Source organism: Bactrocera neohumeralis, chromosome 2 (assembly GCF_024586455.1).
Source record: "Bactrocera neohumeralis isolate Rockhampton chromosome 2, APGP_CSIRO_Bneo_wtdbg2-racon-allhic-juicebox.fasta_v2, whole genome shotgun sequence".
Taxonomy (NCBI): Eukaryota; Metazoa; Arthropoda; class Insecta; order Diptera; family Tephritidae; genus Bactrocera; species Bactrocera neohumeralis.
In genome coordinates, this window is record NC_065919.1 from 57,937,292 (window position 1) to 57,954,860 (window position 17,569).

Genomic DNA, 17,569 nt, shown 5'->3' on the forward strand with positions numbered 1-17,569 from the left:
CCGGTATTCGTCACTTGTTTAGAGAACATAATATTTTTAATAGTTCTTTTCTTTCGCGGTACGATTGAAGAGCAGGCAAACCAATTGCTATTTTATCAATGCACAAAACCAAATTTACAGCCCGGATAACAACCAGCAGAGTTAAACACTGCCAAATTTACAGTGCGGACAACAACCCACCCAGTGGCATTCCAGTTTCAACTCGATTTGAATGCGATTAAGAGGCAGGCAAACCGATTTCTTCTTCATTTGGACATATTGGAAGAATCTTGCTCGATTTACTATATTACTTCATATTCTCTAAAGAACAATAGTATACCACTTGATAACAAAAATCTGCACTAAATATTGCGTTACGTACTTTTCGCACTCGCTGTACATAAAACGGAAGACTACACATTACACACAACATTGGCAACGGCAAATGCACTTCTCCCTTCAACTATCAATAAAATAACACCAGCTCTGTAACTGTTGAAACTGCACAAAATAGAGCACTTAAAAGTTGAATACATTCTTTGAGGTTATGTCATAAAAACAAGAATTTAACACTCGCACTCACAGCGCAACGCCATTCACGGTGAGCGTAATGCAACAAAAGTGCAACTTGAGACAATACTAAGACACTTAAAAGTGCTTTACGACATCGCCAGCGAAAAAATACGAACAACAAAAATTGCACTACGAAGAGAATTTTTTCGGAGAAGAGCGAAATACGCAAAAAATGTCTGCACTTAATTGCTTCAAAATAATAGCATTGAAGGACGGACGACTAGAGTCAACAACGACCAATAAGCTGATTTCGCTTAAGAAAAGCTCAACGGCAATATATTGTATATATGTATGTAGACTTGAGTACCGTTATCGCAATGAAAACAATACTTATCACTGTCAGACAAAGCGGCGCGCGGCTAAACAGTCGGGCGCACATCAGTCAAACTTTCAGCGCGGGCAGTCTTCAAAGCTTTGTATATAACCTGCATTCTTTACGCCATTCGCATTTTCTGCGGTCTTCGTACTCACCTCACCAACTCCAGTTGCATGCCGCTCAACCGATTGAATTCCATGAAAAATCGTATGGCCCACAGCAGGTACGAGTCATCGTGATTGTCAGTGCCGGCGTTACGTTCCAGCACACGCCGCACTTGGCGCACCAGCGTGTTGTAAGCCGAGCGAAGGATCTCAATGCAGAACTCGCGCAGGCACAAACTGGAAATATACAAATAATACAAATAAATAACAGCAATAATAATGAAAGAATGAAGGGAAGAAAATAAAATAAAATAAAAGAATCTGAAAAAAAGTGCAGGGAAATGAAATTACAGCAGAGCAAATACAATAAAAATGCAGCATAAAGGTATAACTGTGAATAAGAATGAACTAAATTGAAGGAATAAAATCGCGCACAAATCAGATTGAGGTTAGGTGTAGGAGCGTGCCAGTGAGCTCGTTAGGCGGAGGGAGGAGGGGTCTTCTAGTCAGCTTAGCTTGTTGCTTGATGGAGATTTGTGTTGCAGTTGCCACAACGACGAATCGACGAATATGAATGGAATGTGGAAGTGGAAGTGGAAGTGCGTATAAATAATATAAATAAATGAATGTTTAGCATGAATAACGGATTAAAGGGCAAACAGCATTTACATAGATAAGTATGGATTTACATATATGTATGTATGTGAGTATTTAGGTCGGGAAGTTGAGGCAAATAAATTGGTTTATATAACATAATTGTTTCATTATTACACACAGATAAGTTGGGTTATGGTCTTACAGCTGCGACAAGCGAGCTTAAAATAAAAAGCTTCAGATGTTTTTACTAAATTCGGAACTCAACTTTTGTGTTTTATTTACTAGAGTATTCAGTCGTCAAAGTATCAAGCACCACCCCTCTCATTGACTATTAAGAGCCTAAGCAAGTTTAGGCAAAATGGAGGATCTGAACTTTGAGAACACTTTTCATTAATAAAAACACTTGAAGTCAGAGCATATCTTCGAAACCTGCTCTTTCAAGAAACACTCGGCGCTATGTTAGCTATCATCGCAATCACTTAATAGCCTTCTCGCACAGCCAAATTAATTTAGTGCATTAATATTATACAAGGTGTGTTCCAAAGTAAACAGAAATTTTTGAATCCAGCGCTCCCTGGTGGCGCCATCTATATGTTTGCTGGTGCGTTAGAATCTGCTATCTTTATCGATTGTTTAGTGAGAATTTCATGACGTTTCATTGATTGGAAGTGAAGATATTGTATTTTAAGTGTCAGTATGTTTGTTATCGGTGCGAAAATGAGCTTCGAACAAAGAGCCAACATTAAATTTTGTTTTAAAATTGGTAAAACTTTTACCGAAACGTTTCAATTGATGAAACAAGTTTATGGCGATGATTGCCTTGCTATGGGATAGGGATAGTGCACGAGTTGTTTCAACGTTTTCAAAGTGGTCGTGAGGACATAAATGACGATCAATATGTGGGCCAATCAAAATCCGTGATCACCGGAAATTCCATCGAAACTGTGCGTAAATTCATCAAAAATCAACCGAAATCATCATTGAAATTCATGGAAATCGATTTATCGCATTTTGGCCGAACATTTCGGCTTACGAAAGGCGTGGGCACGGTTTGTTTCGCACAAATTGACTGACGACCGAAAATTGCTCAGAATCCAACATTCGAAGGACATCATTGTGACCGCTTATTTGACCAAAAATCACATTTTAACCATTAACCACTCACCGTATTCACATGATATGGCACCGTGCGACTTCTTCCTTTTTGGAAAAATGCATTTGCCATTGAAAGGAAAGCGTTATGCAGACGTAGAGGCCATTCAAAAGGCTTGCACCGACATACTGGCGTCCATACCTGACCAAATACTCGTTCGACATCTTTTTCGATTTGAATTCGACTAAGAATTAACATAGTAAAAAACGAATTTTACAGTCAATTGATCAATTAACTCCTGAGTAGAAAGACTTTAATGGTAAGCCATGAAAAACAAGCTGTTTCGACGGGTTCTGACCACAGGGAGAGAGACATTAAGAGAGCGGGTTTCATTGCAAAGAGGTGATTAGTGTCATACGAGAACTCGTTGCATGCAGGACATAGGTTTGGTAGGTCACTGTTTATTCTGGATAAGTAGGAGTTTAACTTGCTACAGTACCCAGAACGTAGTTGCGTTGTCACCCTTGATTCACACGGCAACTCCGAGCTCTTGTTCTGCGATGGGTGGTGTTGGGACTTCAAGTACTCCATTCACTGGAAGGTATTCACTGAAGACGTTAATAGCTCCACTGTGAATAGCGCTCATTTCCTGACGGATATTAGTCGCGTCCGCAATGTGGTCGGTTTATTGTTCGATTGCGTCGACGTGTTGAAGGAATGTTCTCCTGGTTTTTCTGGGAGGCGTCATCGCTCCAAACAGGTTAGTGCAATAATTGTTTCTGCGAAAACAGGCTAATGTTAAGAAAGAATTTAAGAAGACCCTCTGCACTGGCAGTATTCGCAAAATTTAAAAAATTGTCAGGCTATTATGGCCAATTCGAACACAAGAAGCAGCGAGAGTTGTAGCAGAAGGTTTTATTTTTCCCGATGAGAGCACGTTTTGCGTCTTTGGAATCAAAGATCTTAAGATTGAATGGCGGAAAACGGGTACGCCACTTAATAAGGAAGACTTGAGACATACTGTGAAGCATTGTGCTAATAAAGCACTGCAATGATGTGGGCCGAATGGAATAAGATACACTCGGCACTATGTTAGTGTCTTGAAAATAAATTAAATAAATTTAAAGCAAAGAGCGGAAGAATTGGGTCTAGGAAGTGACTGCCATTTTCAACCAGATAAGAATCATAGTTAAGCTTTGGTTTCTCTACCAAACCACCACCACAAACCTCAGATTTGAATTTAATGAGGAAAATCCCTTGCATGCCAAAATCCCTAGTTTCGACTTATGTACCGTATAGCGTTTTCATGAAACTAGCTATTTAGCATTTTTTAATGAATATAAAATAAATTGGATTTTATAAAAAAAGTATATAAAAAATTTTTTTCAACGCAGACTTTCTTTCCGAATAAACAATAGGCAAGGTCCATGGCGGTAGAAGATTAAGTGGAACTACCACGTTGAAGGAACTGAGTTTCCGATGCTTGTTTGTTCATATAAAACGAAAGTACACAATTTGAGACGAGAAAAAATATAGACGGAAAACACATTTATATAGATAACCACAAATATATTCCTTTCGTCTGTTATTAAATGAATAGCCATAAAGAAATAATAGAAGAAAAAAAATTAGATTAAGACATTGTGTCATTCTCCCTACAGAACTTTTAAATTTATCTCATACAATTTTAAATACAACCATTAAAATCAATAATAATTCTTTTTTATCTCTTAAGCACTCATTTACAGTGAAAAATGTAGAAAAATACCATAAAGCAAATTCACTTTAAGAATTTTCCATGCTTTGATTAAATTCTGAATTTTAAATGGCGCACTTATCCTCAGCCAACAAAGATTAATGCTTCAAGGTCAAGCAAAGAACACTTATTTTCACCATCTCGCAGCGATATGCGATATTTCCAAAGCGATTAAAAATGTATTAAAAAGGAAAATGAAAATATAGCATAAAGAGGAAGTGAGAAGAGCAAAAGCTTATTTACGAGTATTTTCAAATACTTCAACTGCACATGTGCCGTTAAAATGCGGCTACTTCGGCGGTAGAAAATGTGATTGAGGGGTAGGACTTTCAAAATTAGTAATACTTATGAAGCAATAGAAATAATTAGAAATAATTGTGAACAAATTTATCCTAAAACTCGTGCACTTTTTTTAAAATCTAGAAATGTGATTATTCTTAGCTTTTTCTTTTTCTTAAGTACATACTCTTACTTTGTAGTCCTACCCCTAATATTAAAATCTGCTGATCTTTATGTATAAGTGGGAGCTGGTATGAGCGCGGCGATTTTATTTCTCTTCTTCAAGTGGATAAATATGAAATAAATAATATAAGTGAGTAAACGTACTGACTGTATTTTCCTTTTGTTGCACAATGAAGAGGAAGAGTCAAATAATGATATGTTTTCGGTGTTAGTAGAAGTCAATGCCAAAGGCGGCCAACTATGTTGCACAAAATAAACGAAATAAGTTGAAAGTAATCCATTGAAAAATAGTGGAAACTGCAGCAAGAAGAATAAACAATCATAAATTGATTACATACATATGTATATCAGAGAGTATATCTACAAGGTTTATCGATTTTTATCTATTCTTAAAGTGTTTTTGGAACAAAAACAAGATGTAAAACGGATTTTAACAAGATGAATAGTATGGCTAATAATTATAAATGTATAGATATAGTCAAATGCTCAGCTAAATTTGGCAGTAGTTATCGATTATCTCAGCACTCAGCATGGGACTACAACTTGCCTGTATTCCAAATATCATGTGCTTTAGGAGTAATTACTTACAAAGAAGGCGGACCCTAATGGGATCCAAGATATTGTAATTCGTTTCACTATCAATAACTTTGACCCCGCACGACTCAGAACTGATTTCTCAATGTCTGGTTAGTAGCCATCTCTCAGTTGCCTAAAGAAGGGCTCTTGGTATAGTTGCCCAAAACTTCCTGATGGCAACAGAAACATTATCTCTGGTTGACAAGGACTTGGTTACACCAAACGAACGTTGCAAGTTTATTTTACCCATTCCAAGTTCTTATGGTGAATTACAGCCATGGAATCATCGATTTGAAGACCTTAATATGAGAATCTAGCAGCAGCCATTAGCGACTTTCTACAGCAATTACAATCGGTAGAGGGCGGAACGTTAACTTTGGTTTTGGGACAGATCTACGCAACGAACACCAGAGGAATTATATTGGACAGTTGAATTACCATTTGTTTTCGTGGTCAAATAGTCATAAGTATGCATCAAAAGACCTCTTGTATGTATACAGGATGCGCTTTGAGCTTGTTACAAATCCACTGAGGCGACTAAGTTCGATACTAAACAATTCACTGGAACTGGTCTAATGGTCTAACATTTCAACCTCAATCTATCGGAAAAGGTATATTAAATCATAAGGTTCCGAAATATTCCAACAATGTCTTCGTTTAGAGAACGTTAACTCATGTTTTTTTAGCAATGAAGTCATTGGAAGAATGTCGAATTTATATGGAAAACTATAGGTACTTAACCAGGTAACCTGTTTCTTATCACCCTTATGCAACACATCTATGCAAGAGTTATACAGACCAACAAAGAGTTTTCGCCACCATCATCTTTCAATTTCCACGAAGCTTTGACCCATTCATAAAGGAGCTGTCCCTCTCCTCCAGCGACTTCTTTCCACTCTCAACTCCTTTGCAGGTATGTGGACAGAGAAAGTGCCGCCAGAGTTTGATTTGGCGACTAATGATCTAAAAGATCCAGTATGAAATTAAAGCGTACAAGGATTGTTGAATGTTCAGAGAGTTGCTCATTAGGGAACACAGATTCCCTAAGTCTGATAGCAACTCTCGCGGACATACATACACCTTCCAGCTACATATATATGTATATTGGGCAACTTGCAGATATGGAGTAAGTGTCATGATTGATTTGAGCCTTAGCTTTAGCATTTAACCGCATGCCACCTACACACGCCATATGGAAGAAGACTAGGTTCAACATCTCAATACTTCATCTTGAGGATCAGCCATTGAACCTAACCTAACATAACTTAACAGATTGCAAAGCGAATGGAAATATTATTTATTTCGAGATCATGGGCTGATCAGAAAGCCACTGTGATACAGTTTGTGAAACCGTCAATATTTCCCTTCATCGAACGATTTGTGTTAAAGAATATTGGCCTTACCAGCACTACTTTCTGAGTCGTTGTTGTTACATAGGTCACGGAACCCTAGAGAAAGTCCACGTGGAACCACTATTAAGATAAAGGTGGAACTGGGTTGGTACTTTTTATCACAGACTGAGCGCAAATGTTTCTCCTGGATTGGGTTTGGACTCAACACTCAAAACAAATAACTAGTAAGCAAAGCAGATCGCCGCAAGTTTTGTGTACAGACAGAATTCCAGCAAAAATGACCTTCAACTGCAAAAGAGGGAAGTGCTAAACCTACATACCCACACACCCACACACATATGCATATAAATTTATAGCCCTAAGTAGAAAACCAACTACAAATTATTTCATTCGATGCTAACGAAAATTGCAATTTCCTATTGTTGTATGCCATGTAATTTGTTGTTGCAGCAAATTCACTCGACACTTATTATGGCCAATGGTGCTATATCGCACCACATTGTGTGTGAGTGTGTGTGCGTGAAGCGTGTGGCTGCCGCTTGCAGCTTATTTTACGGCTCCTTTAACCGTAACACGTCCGCGCAACTCAGCTACACCGTTAGTTGCACCGTAAGCAATGCTTTTCCGCTTCTCTCTTTGCAACGCGCCGCGGCTCAAACAAAAATAAAAAATTCGAAGTAAAGGCAGCAAAGCACTCAATTAGAATGGAGAGCGAGAGCAATGGTGAAAGGCTAAAGTGCTTTAGCAGTACATGGCAGATAAATATATACATACATATATGTATGTACTTGTGCGTGTATAACAAATGCAGCATCCGTGGCTTGCAATCGATGCTTAGCTGAGTTTTCTTTTTTTTACTTTTTTTTTTAATTTTTTCTAGATTTCTCTCGCGGCTTTGTATTACCACACAGTTATTATCGTCATTATTGTTGTTGCCTTGTTGCTTGCCTGCCTTGATTTGCTTGCGTAAGCGGCTGCGCTCGACAGCTGCATATTGCTCATAACGGTTCAAGGTGGATTCAAAGCAATTGTGGCGAGGAGACCACTTTACAAGATAAACTTATTATTTGCGCTGTTTTATTACGTCTACTGTATACGTACTTACGTTGCCACACAACCACCCGCGCAGTCACGGTCAGTGTCGAAGTTGGAAATTTTGCTTTTATTTATTTCTATCTTGTCATTTGCAATAGATTGCTCCGTTTGACTCCACTTGACTTTGCTTTCGAAATGTCTGTGCTTATTAGCCGTTTAAGCGCTTCAACTGCAGGCGATGAAGAATTAGTGCAATTGCAATAACAACAACAATAAAATTATATGAAAAACCATATAGTGCAAAATATTCATTTGAAATTTGTCTAACCTGCGGTCAAAAGGTGGTATTAAAGGGAGCCAGAATTACAACAGCAACAAATTGCAGTTAAAAACCGGAAATTTACTAAAATAGCTTAAGTCGAGTTAAGTAAAGAAACATTGTTCACTATTTAAGTACATACAAATTGGTGTGAACGTCTTCGGAACACATAAACGTATTTGCAAGCTGTCAATCCTTTGTCGAAATCAAAAAAGTACTCAAAAGGATTAGGCAAAATAACTTTAAATATTCCCATTGGCTCTGTGTCAAAAATGGATGAATTCGGGTCAATACTTAACCCCATTAAACTAATACACATAAAGATTTTCGAACTTCCATTTGACTTTATACCTGATATATCGGTCAATCTGTAAGATATCTCAATGAAACTCTGGGAAAATCTCCTTCCAATAACAGTATATTAATAAAAACGGGTGAAAACTTTCCCAAGCTTCTATATAACTAATTTAAAAATTTTTAAACATCCTGTTGACATTAAATCATAAATTTTGGCCATTATGTTAGGCATCATAGTGCTCGGAGAGCACTCTTTTTTGGTAATAGTATGTCAAAAACCGATAAAACTGGCTTGCCCGTTATAAGAATATCAAACTTCCGTTTGAATTTATGCCGCGTATATTGGTCACCCTTTATGATGTCTTGACAAAATGTACTCAATGTCTAGTATTGCTTAGGCTAGCGTTTAAAGCGAGAAATAACTCCTCGAATTACCTCAACCCCCATATAATAAATATAATAGTCATTATTATAGCAGACTTTATGGCAAATATGTCGTTCAATGAATTGTCTGCCTCACATTCAAACTCTCATTTACCAAATATTATATACAAGGTGGGTTCCAAAGTAAACAGAACTTTTTGAATCTAGCGCCCACTGGTGGCGCCATCTATATGTCGACTGGTGCGTTAGAATCTGCTATCTTTATCGATTGTCCAGTGAGAATTTCATGACATTTCATAGATTGGAAGTGAAGTTATTGGGTTTTAAGTGTCAGTATGTTTGTTATCGGTGCGAAAATAAGCTTCGAACAAAGAGCCAACATTAAATTTTGTTTTAAAATGGTAAAACTTTTACCGAAACGTTTCAATTGATGAAACAAGTTTGTGGCGATGATTGCCTATCCCGTAGCAGAGTGCACGAGTGGTTTCAACGTTTTCAAAGTGGTCGTGAGGACATAAATGACGATCAACATGTGGGCCAATCAAAATCCGTGATCACCAGAAATTCCATCGAAACTGTGCGTAAATTCATCAAAAATCAACCGAAATCATCATTGAAATTCATGGAAATCGATTTATCGCATTTTGACCAAACATTTAGGCTTACGAAAGGTGTGGGCACGGTTTGTTCCGCACAAATTGACTGACGACCGAAAATTGCTCAGAATCCAACATTCGAAGGACATCATTATTTGACCAAAAATGACATTTTAACCATTAACCACTCCCCGTATTCACCTGATATGGCACCGTGCGACTTCTTCCTCTTCGGAAAAATGCATTTGGCCATGAAAGGAAAGCGTTATGCAGACGTAGAGGCTATTCAAAAGGCTTGCACCGGCATACTGGCGGCCAACGAGCAAAAATCTGTATTGAAGCAGGAGTTTATTTTGAATAAAATAAATTGATTTTGCCGAAAAAACCATTTGTTCTAATTTTTTTTAAGTCCTGTTTACTTTGGAACACACCTTGTAGTGTGTTCAATACTGTACAAAATGTCCGAATAAAATTACTCAATCCATATTTAGGAAATAAATTCGAAAAAAACTTATTTTTTTTTTCTTGAAACCCTAACCCCTCCCTTAAGTTATATAAATAAGTTGATTTTAATATAAATATTTCGGAGCAAAGACTAGAAAATATTTTCCCGCCTTTGAGCCGCGCAAATTGCTCGGTTATACCCGAACTTATCCTTTCCTTACTTGTTGTGTATTAATTAAAAAAATTAAGTAAATAACAGCACATCGTTTTCCTTCCCCAGTAGAGAAGATTGGGCCAATTGTTCTGTGTTCGACAGTTCCAACGGCGAAATGTACATAATCACTGACTGATCAAAAGGTAAAACAAGAACAAAAGCGGGCTTTTTCTGTCGTAATCCGTACACAGAAGGCAGCTTCAAGCTAAATAACTACAAATCAGTCTTTCATGCCGAAATTGTGGGCATAACAGAAGGTGCCATGTTGGCTTCTGCACTAAACAGCAAGTCCATTAACCTTCTAGTGTATAGTCGAACGGCAAATAAGATCATCCATAGCGCCAATACTACGTCTCATGCGTTAGGTTATGCAGGAAGGCAATTAATGGACTTTTAGTAGGTAAATCGGTTAATATCATCTGGGTATCCGGTCATATAGGAATAGAAAGGAATGAAAAGGCGGACAAGCTGACCGGCTAGGGGGCAACTGAAGATGCAACCCCCTAAGCTGGCCCAATTCATTTAGCTCCTTCAAGGCTTGACCTTGAGAGAGCTTGACCTAAAAGAACACCTCATAGCTTGAAACACAAGCAACAAGCATACCACAGCGTTACTTCACAGAAAACAGAGCATTAAACGTATCTATGCGAATGCCTAGCCATCAGCCGGATGAAAAGGGAGATATTTCAAAGCTACCAATACTCTAAATTAAAAGAAGAGAAGCTGGGGTAGAAAATAATCAAGCTTCTTTATAAACCAAATTCACAGAGTTGCTAGATAAGACTTATATTGACTACCACCCGGGAACAGAATGGGCATAATGATGGTGCGCGCGCCAACGATCCGGCATTCACGCTCTCATTCAACCAACCAACCAACCAAATAATAAATTTGAAAAAAAATGCTTTCCAAAAATTGTAATTAATCCACATTATTTACTGAAGAAAAAACGTAAAATCTCAATTTTTAACTCCAGCACAAGTGTGTGCGAACAAGTGGAATTACCTTTAATTTATTTACACCACATCCGCTGCACACGGTGCAAATAACAACGCGAAGTTCTCCATCACTGCTGCTGCTGCTGCTGTCGTTGTGGGGCGCCGTGGCGTATGCGCAACCTCAGGAGTAATTGCTGAATGTTTACGCTTTGTCAGCTAATAAAAGCTCATACACTTTGGCCAACTAACGTATTGTACTTGTATTGTTCGTGGCACTTCAGCTGATGCATATCAACGACGTGTGCACTGACTGCGCAGCACGTTAGTCAACCAGTCACATCGTAAAAGTTCATCAATGTCACGTGTTGTGCAGGTGAGGGTTTTATATTTATTATTTTGCTACGTTTGAGCGCATATCTTATGGGGTACATAAAAAGCAGCGTCAACAAAAAAAACTACCTTTTGAACGCATTCATAAAAACAGGATGAATTTTAGAACAAATTATTTTTTATTATTTTATTTTGGCAATTTTATTTTTAGAATATACATTGTGAGTACCCGGTAATTGTAAATAAAACGCAAAATTTGTAATTATTCATCAAGATTTATTTTGTCGAATTTTGTTTTATCTCTTCGATCAACTGAAAGCGGATTCCACAGAGCGGCAATATCAGTTTGGTGAACAAGAAAAAATCCTACGGAACCAAAACTGGTGAATACGGTGGTTGATCGAAGGTATTCATTGCGTTTTTAGCTTTAATTCGGTCACAATCGTAATCCAGGAATAGTTCTTCCGAAATTCCGGCTGTTTTCGACGGATGTTCTCACGCAAACGCCTGAATACGGCCTAAAAGTAGCGTAATAAATTCATGATGAACCAAAACACGAATACCGAATAAAATTAGCATCACTTAATTTTCTAGCGGCTTTGGCGTGTTTTTTTAGTTGTCAAACTCATAAGCCCATGTCTCATCGACAGTTATTAGGATTTCCATGAATTTGCGGTCGGAATTCGCACAATCAAACATGTCATGGGAGGTGTCGTGCTCTCTTCACTTTTTTAAAATTTTCATGAATTGAAGAAGTCGAAGGTCGTCCAGAACGAGGTATGTCTTCAACGATATCTCGACCGTCTGTCAAATTAGCCTTCAATATTATAACCTAATAACCCCAAAATTGGTAAAGCTGAACTTGATTTTTCTAAACTAGAAAAAACTGTTAACTGTTTTGTATGACTGAAAAAGTACGGCCGCTTCCTTCCGAAATTTGCAAGCAACAGAAGAAGAAGACGCTTAGTTATCAAAAGTTATATCGTAAAGTTGCCATCTTTTCTGTGTCACAGTCTGACCGTCTGAAGTATATTGACTTCTTAGAGATTCAAAATATATGTAGCTGTTCCTAGCGTATTGTACTAAGTTGTATCACTACTTAGCGAAAGGCAAGATGGATTCATTTCTCCGGTTAGGAACAGAGCGTCGAACTATTGCAGTAAACAGTCATACAAATTTGATACTCAAGCTGTGACCTCAGCAATAAAGCGCAAAAAGCGCTGTTGGATCGGATGTGGTGACTTGCTAATCGACAGAAACAGCGTCAGGAGGCCGACAAATTGCTTTTATACCAGCAAAAACTATTGTAAAATCAAGAGCAACATTAACTTCGACTACACTCTTCACGAATGCATCTCTGGTAGAAAGTATATGTACGATGAAAAATATGTGTTCTGAAGTTTAAAGACACCGCTGAATTATAGCCGAGTTAACAACTGCGCACCAGTCGTTTCTTCTTTTCGCTACGTGGCGCCAATTGGATATTCCAAGCGAATTCAAAAGGGGGGTCTCTCATCCGAGGCTGATTGTTAATTTTCATTGGTAAGATTTTTTACGTGGCGGGTCCCAAACCCAGCGCACAACCCTGCGGAGGGATGTTTCGCCTTCTTACTTTAGCTCGCCTTCAAGCGGTTGTTTTAGGCTACCCAGAGGATACTAGGTCAAAGACCGAACGTAGTGAGCTTTGAGCGATATGTAAAAGAATCGTTTCTGGCCACTCCCAAAAATGGCGATCAGAGAACATAACCACTTGCGTGAACTTCTACACAAGACTAAATCCTCTGAAGTTTCCTTCTTAGTCTTACAAAATTCGTTTTGTCACGAATACACTTTGTTCAGGGCATAAAACATGAAATCCCTCCGAAGCATGAGTTAATTCGACTAAGAAAAAACGAAGTTCCAAAGACGACTCTTATATTTTCTGTTTGTTTTTTTTTTTTTATTCTTGTACTAGAACTTTTCCCAAACAATTAAAATATTGCTCCCATAGTTTTATTTAATGAGAAATGATAACCTCTCGAGCAAATAATGTGTAATTTACAGTTTTTCGTGTTCCCCGTCCTGTCGTTTACAAGGTATGAAATTAGCAAAAGTAAAATGACAAAAGATTTATGAAGTATTGTTTTTCTTACAGCTGATGACAGTACTTAGCCGGATAGCAGTTTTGCTGATTACGTCGATCCGACTATCATGGAACCTTTAAACGGTAAACGATGCGGTTCATTGATCTTTGCTATTGCAAAAGCAGCGGAGCTGGCCTCTAATGCATCTGTAGCCAATTCCAGAATCAACATCAAGGCGGTAACCTCGTATCGCATGTCGACCAAAAGTGTCTTGAAAAGCATGGAAAGTGTTGCTAGAAGTAAACCACTTCACTTCTACTGGGTGCCAGGACACAAAGGTATCAACGTTGACAAACCCATGCATGGTCTATACGACGATGTCGACAGCAGCATGGTGAAGGAAATCCGATGGAACGAGCTACAATGATACCAACTGCAAAAGTCATGTGCAAAACGGTAGATTGGAAGTACACAAAAATCATGTTAACACTCGCTTGAAGAGACTTTAGGAACATTATGGTAATACTAACTGGTCACTGTCTGGTGGCGTCACACACCCGCACGATGGGGCTGACAGTCCAAGAAAACTGCAGGAAATGCATAGAGCAGGGCACCAGGGAAATAATGGAGCATCTCTTGTGCACTTGTCCCGCATTGGCAAGACTACGCTGTATGCATCTGGGGTCACACAGTATGAAGCACTGAGGAGATATCGAAAGTAAGACGTAAATTCGCGTCAAGCGCAGGCATCCTAAACGCTGACTAGTATTCTAGGACTCAGCAAGTGAGTTCCATCTGGTATCTCAACGGACCAAAACTGATCTATGCGTAGCTTACTGGTCTACCAGATTAACTTAACCTAACTTGTCTGACGACGTATCTAAAACTTTACGAGTACCTTTATGAAAACACCGCGATTAAAAGCTCCTCCCCCAAAGCCTTATATTCGTATAGAAAATGTTATATAGTTTCATCCTCTTCTAGAATAATTATTGTATGGTATTCCCAGTCTGCTGTCATGTCTGCAAATTAGACAGCGACTCCACTGAGACTAACTATACATATCTACAATATGTTTTTCAGTTAGATAACTGCAAGTTGCAGTTGTAAGGTGCTGGCTGCTCTGTCTAGTTTATCTGATTCACTGTTGCCAGGGACTATATCCAGAAACACATTTCATGTTTATTATAAATTAGGATGTTAGTTATACCAAGAGATCATGGCATTATTTCATTTTACTATCTATGTTGAAACTCTAAGATACTTGAGTGGTATCAAAGCGACTTGGCTATCTGTATGAATGGAAAGATTTCCAGCTGTGAGCGCATCCTTCGTCAGAACAAGATAGATTTTTTGATTACTTAGCTTTCCGTTTTGAAGACACAGCATTGGGCTGGTGGTAGGAAGACAATTCTGGTATTTAAATTTGCTGAAAGGATATCATCTCCCACTCGATTATCTAGTATGGACCCATCCATATACATACCTATGCCTGTGTCCTTATTTACCTCACTGCGTCCCAACTCTTCTCTAGAAGGAAGTGGAAGGATTTCCTAAAGGTTTTCCAAAATCACACATATATATGTAAATTCAACGGATATCGACATTTTTTCGAAATCAAACCCATCAGTTTTATATGATTTTGCAACAAAATAATCTAAACTGAAAATCAAATAAAATAAAACACGAATTACACAAGCTTTGCCAATAACTAACGTTTGCGACCGAACGAGGTCATCTACCTGGGATTAATCTACTTGAATTGCCAAACTGTTAGCAGCTGGCAACTGTCGAAAATAACGGTAGCAACGGAAGGATAAATACGAAAAATCGAATACGGCAAAGGTAATTGAACGCTTTTCGTTGATTTGATTGAATTTGAAATGAAGCTAATTTACAAAGCAAACGAAAAATGGCCAACACGAAGGCGCATGTAAATAGATACAAATACACGAACACGCATGCACACCCAAATATTTGCCTAGGCAACGAAGAAATGCTTACACAAATGAAGAATGCTAATAAAAGACACACGCACACATACACGTATACATATATGAAATGAATGTGGCAATATGTGAGTTCGCACTTAATTGAATTTTTCAACATTTGCGGTACTTTTTCGATATTTCATTTCACCTTTTCGCTGGTATTCTTATGCTAGGTATTGTGTGCATTTTTCCACTTACCGCACTGAGAACGCACTGCGTCGCGTTAGTTCGACCTCCTCCTTGACATGGCGAAATGAGCGCTTCTGCTGATTCTTCTCACGATCGAAATCAATCGACATAACACGTTCCAACGGCTGATGGCAAATGATGTCGCGATCCGACACGGATTTCATATTCCGTATTACATACGTGCCGCCGAAACGTGAATGTCGCATCGTCGGCGGTTTGCTCTGCAGCCGTTGACGCTCGCGGCGACGCGCTGCCAACAATTCCTGTTCGTCGCGTTGCTTCTCGGCGATGCTGCGTTGCAACGATGCATCCGCTAGGGATTCGGCTGTCTGTTAAATGGGAAATTAGCGTCAGTTATATTTGCAATATTTAATGCCCGTCGTTAGGTCGCGCAAGGGGTGAAAGAAGGGGGCGATAGAAGGGGAGCAGCGATGGTGCGTTCTGAGGTTAGCTGCGTGTTGTGGTAGGTAAAGTATGGCATAACGTGACGCTGAGGTGAATGCGTGCTTGCAGGTATGTGTGTGCCAGATTATCTATGGCTGCGGCAAGGAATGTTCATTGCGTTCGCCATTCCACGTGGCTGGCAACGCATAAGCTGCTGCTGGCGGGTTGTTGTTAATGTTGACAGCGTGGAAAAATTCATGCTGCTCGGCTGCATTTAATTGAATAGTTGAAGAAAGGGTTTAGTAGCGATCACAACACATTGAGCAGAAAGGTTTGGCATGCTGATATTAAATAGGTTTTACAGTCTTTAGGACAGTTCTTAATGGTTGTCGACAGGATTGACCTAATTTAAAACTTGCCCCAAAACTGTCTTACTATAACTGCCGATAGTAATCTTCAGAATATATAATAAAGAGTCTAGAAATTTAGTTGAAGTTTTGGAGTTTTGGTTTACTTCAGCAGAGATTGCATTTTTTGAAACTAAGGTCCAAAGAATTGTACTCATTCCAAGGGGTATCTTGTCTATATATCGCTATAGGATTACTATATCCTAGATATATTAGAATCTTACAGGCTTTGTCCGGAAAGTAAAAGGACTGAATCGATTAAAAAAAATGTATTGAACCAATCGTTTCAATTCTTTAAAAACTTTCAAAATAGGCTCCTTTTGCGTCGATGCATCGCTACCAGCGCGATTTCCTAACATTGAACGCGTCACGGAAGGCATTCTCCGGAATAGCCTTGAGAGCCGAGGTGCATGCTGCTTGGATCCCCTTTCATCGGTATTTTCCCAAAAGAGTGTCCGGGGGGGCCACAGCTGTAGGGCGGCTGCGAAAACGTTGGGATGCCGGCCTTGGGTGGATAGCTGTTCACAAGAAAGGCGGTGTGAGACGGGGCGTTGTCGTGGTGCAACTACCAATCAGCTGCGATGTCTTGTCGGACCCAACTAACCCTTCGTTGGAGTCTATTGAGGACTTCCACGTAAAACTTTGCGTTGACGGATTGTCCAGGAGAAACAAATTCATGGTGGACGTTTTCACTTTGGATTTGTTCATTCTTCCGGTATTCATCAGCGACCTCTTCCCGGCCCTCCAAAATGGCCTGATGCCACCGAAACACACCACTTCTTGCTAAAGTAACATCTGGGTAAGCCTGCTTGATCATATCAAACGTCTCTGTCGCAAATTTACCGAGTTTCACACAGAATTTAATCGGGAATGCCCTCTACCGAATCCAGTCGGTGCACGCACACTTCGAAGTACAGTCGCGGCGGAAGAAAGTCAGTCCTATTACTTTCCGGAAAAACCCCGTATTTATTTCTTTACTGAACTAGAGACTACTATTCAGGCAGACACCGTGTAGACAGGTCCTTATCCACCAGGTCTTTCTAACGGAGTGGAGGTCTTCCTCTTCTTCTGCTTCCTTCGGCGAGCCTGCGTCGAATACTTTCGGAGCTGGAGTATTTTCATCATTGGGATGACAACATCTAGCCAGCGTAGCCGCTGTGTCTTAATTCG

General features: G+C 39.2%; 1 protein-coding gene across 1 annotated transcript in view; it reads right to left on the minus strand.

Annotated features, from left to right (window-relative positions):
* LOC126751768 (protein timeless homolog) overlaps positions 1–17,569 on the minus strand; it is a 571,553-nt gene that overhangs the window by 476,208 nt on the left and 77,776 nt on the right. Inside the window, exons 5-6 of the mRNA XM_050462284.1 lie at positions 15,618–15,937; positions 1,024–1,209 (exon numbers count right to left, since the gene is read on the minus strand). Coding sequence (XP_050318241.1) covers positions 1,024–1,209; positions 15,618–15,937 — 506 coding nt within the window. The remainder of the gene's footprint in view (positions 1–1,023; positions 1,210–15,617; positions 15,938–17,569) is intronic.